This window comes from Plectropomus leopardus, chromosome 13 (assembly GCF_008729295.1).
Source record: "Plectropomus leopardus isolate mb chromosome 13, YSFRI_Pleo_2.0, whole genome shotgun sequence".
Classification (NCBI taxonomy): Eukaryota; Metazoa; Chordata; class Actinopteri; order Perciformes; family Serranidae; genus Plectropomus; species Plectropomus leopardus.
Window position 1 is genome coordinate 17,871,099 of NC_056475.1, and position 6,512 is coordinate 17,877,610.

At 41.0% G+C, this 6,512-nt stretch overlaps 1 protein-coding gene across 2 annotated transcripts; it reads left to right on the forward strand.

The window, feature by feature from the left end:
• Positions 1–71: 71 nt before the first annotated feature.
• LOC121952807 (complement C1q-like protein 3) lies at positions 72–4,177 on the forward strand. 2 transcript variants are annotated; one of them, XM_042499645.1, is made up of 5 exons: positions 72–338; positions 2,968–3,085; positions 3,259–3,342; positions 3,486–3,614; positions 3,708–4,177. In XM_042499645.1, the coding sequence occupies exons 1-5, from the start codon at positions 126–128 to the stop codon at positions 3,986–3,988; spliced, it is 825 nt and encodes a 274-aa protein (XP_042355579.1). In that variant the 5' UTR covers positions 72–125; the 3' UTR covers positions 3,989–4,177. The 2 variants fall into 2 exon arrangements, with proteins under 2 accessions (XP_042355579.1, XP_042355580.1); XM_042499646.1 differs by lacking the exons at positions 2,968–3,085; positions 3,259–3,342; positions 3,486–3,614; positions 3,708–4,177 and adding exons at positions 544–627; positions 730–858; positions 969–1,618 and having other exon boundaries at positions 93–372.
• Positions 4,178–6,512: the final 2,335 nt, after the last annotated feature.

The window sequence follows — 6,512 nt, forward strand, 5'->3', positions numbered from 1 at the left end:
TGAATCAAACTAGCAAACAAAAACATTTGTTGTTTTTCCCATTCTTTCAGCCAGATGAAGTTTGGAGACGATATAAGACAGGCCAGCTCTGCCGCTGTACCTTTGTGAAGACGTGTGACTGGACAATGAGGGTTGTTGTTGGTTTGCTGTTGCTGCTGCTCGGTCTGTGTGGGTCAGGGGCTCAGGGGGAGGGTGGAGGCCTCGGTGAGGCGGGTGAGATCAGCCAGTTTCAGGAGAAAGCTCCAAGAGATGCAGCTGAGGAACCGACCACAAAGCAAACCACCCCTGACATCTGGGCGGAGGTGAGGGCGCTGAGAGACATGGTGGTGGAGCTCAAGGTGCGCGTGGATCTGCTGCAGAGAGAGAACTCTGGTACAGACTGGTTCCTCTTCCTGTTAAGTGCTGATAATGTCTCCATTAACAGTTTAACTAAAGTGTGTGATCTTGTCATGGACATATACAGCACTTTCTGGGCACATGGTCGAATATTAGTTTAACAGATTGTGCATGTAAACAGTTTCCTCTGCACTGCATTAACTCCAGAGTTGCAGACCAGACTGAGCAGCAGTGAGAGGGAACTTCTCGTTAGCAAGTCCAGGATTGATCAGCTGGAGAGACAAAATGCAGGTGAGTGATTGAACCGTCCTATTCACTATACACACACACACACACTACATTTTTAGCCCAGGTAAGTAAAATGCTCTACATTAACTTTTTCTGTGTTAACAGAGAGGCCAAAGGTGGCCTTTTATGCAGCTCTGACTGATGCAGGTTATGTTGGACCACAAAACACAGACATCACACTGAAATACAGCAAGGTCTTCACCAACATTGGCAATGCTTACAATCCAGCTACAGGTAATAAACTGCAGCTCACACTGACATGTTTGGTCATGGTCATATATATAAATTATATACTGTATGTACATATCAACTGTTATTGTTTTCTCTCTACTCTTACTCTGTAGGTTTTTTCATAGCACCAGTCCGAGGGGTCTACTATTTCCAGTTCACTGTGTGTGGTAACCACACAGGTCTAGTGGGTGTGTATGTGTACAAAAACAACCAGCGGATCATGTTTAATGTTGAGTGGAAGGAAGACGCACATTTTAAGTATTTCACTAACTCTGTTGTCTTGGAGCTGATGGCAGGAGATAAGGTTCACCTGGTTCTCCCATCAACCTTTGCTGTCTATGACAGTGTAGATAACCACAGCACTTTCAGTGGCTCTCTTCTCTTCGCACTGTAAGAACTGTTCAGTCTGCTGTGTTATTGATTTATCATAAACTCTGTTTTTATCGATTACACTGATTCTTTAGAAAATGCTGATAAATCTCTGCACAGCTGCCTCGAAGACAAATGTCTGTATGTTTACTGCCTGTATCAAATAATGTGATTCTGAATCTGACCTCCTTCTTGTTTCATCACATAAAATATTCAGTTAATCAAAGACTCATTGACGTTCTGTTTCTTGTCATTGATTGTAGATCTTCATATAGAAACTTTACATGAACTGCAATGATGTTCACATACTGCAAATGTTTAGATTCAACTCTGGGTTTACTCCAGATGCTCTGGAAATATCGCGAATAAACATAAAAAAGGGTGATAAAAAAGACATCATGTGTCAGTTTCTATCTTTGTGAGTACAGAGATAATATGAATACACTTGATATCATGAAAATGTGTTACCATGACAACTTGACTGCAATGGTTTACCTTTTTGACTTTTTGCACACTGAAAATGACCCCTTGTTTTCACCTAAACACAACATGAAGTGATTGCTGTCTATGATAAACTTCGGCTGATACACTTCTTACAGTGGAGAAATACTGCCCTCCAGTGATAAAAGTTTAGTTCGGCATTAATGTGTCTGATGATATGAATATAAATTGTATTTGAGACTGTGTTCAATCTTCAAATTTAATTTCAATTAACAGTCTGTTTACACAAACACAAATAGTGAAAGTATTACTTTCTAGTACAAAACCCATACAATTTGTTATTCAACCTGCATTTGGATCTGCCTCAAAATAAACATAGACACAAACACATTTTTTTTTAATCACTTTCGGGTTTTTCTTTCAAATAAAAACTGCCAAAAGAATGTATGTATAGTGTTGCCATAGTGAAGTCAACTTTTGAAAAATGTTACCAAGGTAAACAAAAACATAACCAAAATACTATAAAATACACTATAATCAGTAATCTAAACAACACTTCACAAAGTGATTCACTCAAATGTTAGAGGAGGGGTTTGTCCTCATATCTAGTGAGAGTGAATGATCATGTGACTGAATGCGATAGACCTTTATGTTGGCCAAACAGAGCTGAAGTACTGTTGTTACCACCAGAGGGCTCAAAAGAACAGATACTAAGTTCAGACAGAGTGGAAAAAAGTTTTCCTCCCTTCTCAGAATTGAATCAGATAACCCTCATTCACAGTAAAAGGCCTCAGCATTAATATAAGTGTGTTTCTGTGACTGTTTGTCTGTGTGTGTATTAATAAACACGGTGTATGCACAGCTGTGACTGCATGAGAGGAGGTCATAGTAAAAATGTTCCAGCAGCCTGTAGCAGCTTGCATTTTCTCACCAGCACACAGATATTGAATCATCTGAGGCCTTGAATCAAACTAGCAAACAAAAACATTTGTTGTTTTTCCCATTCTTTCAGCCAGATGAAGTTTGGAGACGATATAAGACAGGCCAGCTCTGCCGCTGTACCTTTGTGAAGACGTGTGACTTGGACAATGAGGGTTGTTGTTGGTTTGCTGTTGCTGCTGCTCGGTCTGTGTGGGTCAGGGGCTCAGGGGAGGGTGGAGGCCTCGGTGAGGCGGGTGAGATCAGCCAGTTTCAGGAGAAAGCTCCAAGAGATGCAGCTGAGGAACTGACCACACAAAGCAAACCACCCCTGACATCTGGGCAGAGGTGAGGGCACTGAGAGACATGGTGGTGGAGCTCAAGGTGGAGCTGAGGAACATGGAGGCCAGAGTGAAGGATAGTGAGAGCCATGTGGATGAAATGAAAGCTGAGCTGATGGTCACCAAGGTGCACGTGGAGCTGCTGCAGAGAGAAAACTCTGGTAGAGACTGGTTCCTCTTCCTGTTGAGTGTTTGACTTCTATGATCTTATTATGCACATTTACTGTAGTTTCTATTATATCTAATTTTGGGTCAGAAGATAAGATGAAGGTAAACATGCTAATTTGTTGTGCATGTAAACAGTTTGCTCTGCTTTTTAATTCATCAACTCCAGACTTGCAGACCAGACTGAGCAGCAGTGAGAGTGAACTTCTTGTTTGTAAGTCAAGGATTGAGCAGCTGGAGAGAGAAAATGCAGGTGACGGTTGTATCTTCCTATTTACCACACACACACACACACACACACACACACACACACACACACACACACACACACACACACACATTACTTACATAGTCAGTTTACATGTCATGACATTCACTGACTCTTTGTGTTAACAGAGAGACTAAAGGTGGCCTTCTACGCAGCTCTGACTGATGCAGGACAAGTTGGACCGTTCAACACAGCCATCACACTGAAATACAGCAAGGTCTTCACCAACATCGGCAATGCTTACAATCCAGCTACAGGTAATAAACTGCAGCTCACATGAACATGTGTGTTTGTATCAGTTTACATAAATCAGCTGTTATTGATTCTCATTTTCTTCTTTCACTCTGTAGGTTTCTTCACAGCACCAGTCAAAGGAGTCTATTCTCTCCAGTTCACTGTGTGCAGTAACCGTACAGGTTATATGGGTGTACAATTGTACAAGAACAGCCAGCGGATTTTGTATAATGATGAGCGTAAGGAAGAACCGGGTCTTGAATATATGACTAAGTCTGTTGTCTTGGAGCTGATGGCAGGAGATGAAATTCACCTGGTTCTCCCATCAGACTATTCTCTCTATGACAGTGTAAATAACCACAATACTTTCAGTGGCTCTCTTCTCTTCACACTTTAAAGATGTTTTTCAGGTGATTGATATATCACAACTGTTGTTACTGCATACACTGTGCAGATAAATCTCTGCACCGCTGCCTACAGGACAAATATGTATACATGTACTGCCTGTATCAAATAACATGATTCTGAATCTGACTTCATCTTGTGTCATGAAGACAACTTTCAAATAAATCAAAGACTCATTGAAGTTCTGTTCTTATCATTGAGTGTACATCATATCAAAACCTAACATGAACTGCACTGATGTTCACTCCTGTAACTGTAGCTGGGTCAAACTAAAGCCTGAGTGAGGTTTTATTGAGCCATATTAACTCCAGTCTCAGTGCTCATTGCCATGATGGTAAAGCCTCTGGGTGCTCTTGGGAGATGACGGGGCAAATTCAGTCTGTAAGTGGTTTAAATGTTAACTTGAAACAGTGAACAACAGGCTGTGGAGAATGTTTTCTCTCATTTGGTGGGTGTGTCAGAAGTGTAACCCTATCAGCAGCGACATGTAAATAAACACTGCTGTATTAAAATACAGTGTGCATGGTGGTAATGCTGTAAAGATTGCCAATCATCAAGAAGAGGAAGGCACTTTTCCGTTTGAGTAAATATTTGTAACGTTCTGTCAGGGCGGAACCATGGATGTATAAAGAGAGCTGGATACAGTATTGGAGGTGGGCTCCCTTTCATTCTTATGAAAGCTGCTCAGTAACACATGAAGCGAAAAAAAACTGGATTTACGTGGTATGACATTACCCAGATCTTCTCCATTGAGGGGCCCATAGAGGAAGCGCATTTGAGACTTTTGGCAGCTGAGCGGTGAAGTTCCAGTTTAGCGCTCCGCGAACTTGATAAGGGATAAAATGATTTAATCTCCTAGACTTTTGAAATGTTATCAGACCAAGTGGAACAAATCCTGCAATTGAAAGTCATTTTGCAGGGGTTGTGACGCTAAAAAAAAATGTATACACTGATTTATCTCTTTTACATGTAAGTCTACAGGGAAAAGTATTTTTGGGCCCAATGGCATCACAGGAGAATCTCAGACATTCTAACTCCACATTTGGCCAATATGTAAAAAATGGTGTCAAAACCTGGTGCTGTTCCTGTGAGCTTGGGCTGAAAGTGCCCCTGGTGTAGCCAGAAGATATCTAGGCCGAGACTTCCTTCCATTGTTTACAACTGGATTAACAAATTGAGACAGGTGAAGATAACATTCTGGCTAATCTCTGCAAACAGTTATCTACATATAAATGCAGGTAAATCAGTAAAAAAAACTTTGCCAGACAATAGCTAGTGGGTTCAGAGAATGCATTATAACAATCCACAGTTTTCCGACACAGCTGTTATCATTAGCAGTAAGTATTAAGATCATTTACCTAAGTTTGAAAAACAAAACAAAAACATATATGTATGTATATATGTATATATGTGTGTGTGTACGTGTGTGTGTGTGTGTGTGTGTGTGATTGTGTGTATGCGAGTGTTACAGTAATGGTTTAAAACTTCTACTTCTTACAGCCTTTTTTGGTGGCATGTCTCCAGTCTTGGTCATGTGTCAGAGTATTTGCACATGGCACAAAACCTGCCCTCATAGTTTAGGGGGCGTTACCTATGCTAATTGATGACTTATGGTCAAGTGGCATTCAGCATCGAGCACACCTGGATAAAAGCAGATTTGGATGGTTAAGAACGTCTGGTGCATCTGGAGTTGACTGCTATTATGTTTTCTTTTACCAGATAATTAAAAGAAAATATAAGAGAAATTTAAGAGAATGTTGCTGCATGAGGCCCATTGTACCCAAAATGACAGACTTCCTGTCCTTGCTTTAGCTTCCCCAAACTTTTTTTGTTATTAATGTATTCAAAAATCACAATAATAATATTTAATTTAAAAAAAAAAGTTGAAATCAGGGGCTTCAAAGCAATATAAAAAGAAACTTTCCCTATATTACAGAATCACTTTTAGGGCATTTTGCTGCATAAACTGTCTCAATGGCAATGATGGATCTGCTCGGAAGAGATTATGATTACACACAAAAAAGGATTTTCTAAGAACTAAAGAAAAGTGAGGGAGATAAGTGGATGAGGGAGAGGGTTTCCCTCACAGGGACTCATCACAGCGTGATGTCCACCAGCCACAGGAATATCAGATTTGGGAGAATGAGTATCACTCAGAGAGTTCATTTTCCCCGGAGATGGGTTTGCTACCTCTTTAACTATGGAAACCCTGAGCTTCATTCTCCCATCTGTTTGAGCTGATCTGTCCCATGGCATTTGGCACACAGATTAGAGTAATAGGAGAGAAGGGGCAGCGGTACATTTAGAGACCGTGAATTGCATTCTAGGCAGCGCTGACTGGAGAGGAAGGGCTACAGAGACATAAGGGAGTGAAATCACGTCCTACACAGAGAGAAAGAGAGAACAGGCCTTTGAAAGGGTTTTGCTGTGAAGGCATTTAAAGGAGTGAAATAATTGGATGCTGGAGGCCTCGTCTCAGCAAAAGCAAGAATGCAAACCCCATTCTTTCCATGAGG

Coding starts and splice junctions, on each gene's coding strand:
- LOC121952807 (XM_042499645.1), top strand. CDS start 126: ATGAGGGTTGTTGTTGGTTTGCTGTTGCTGCTGCTCGGTCTGTGTGGG. Junction 339..2,967: donor ACATGGTGGTGGAGCTCAAG/GTGCGCGTGGAT, acceptor GTGGAGCTCAAG/GTGGAGCTGAGGAACATGGA. Junction 3,343..3,485: donor GCTGGAGAGAGAAAATGCAG/GTGACGGTTGTA, acceptor TTGTGTTAACAG/AGAGACTAAAGGTGGCCTTC.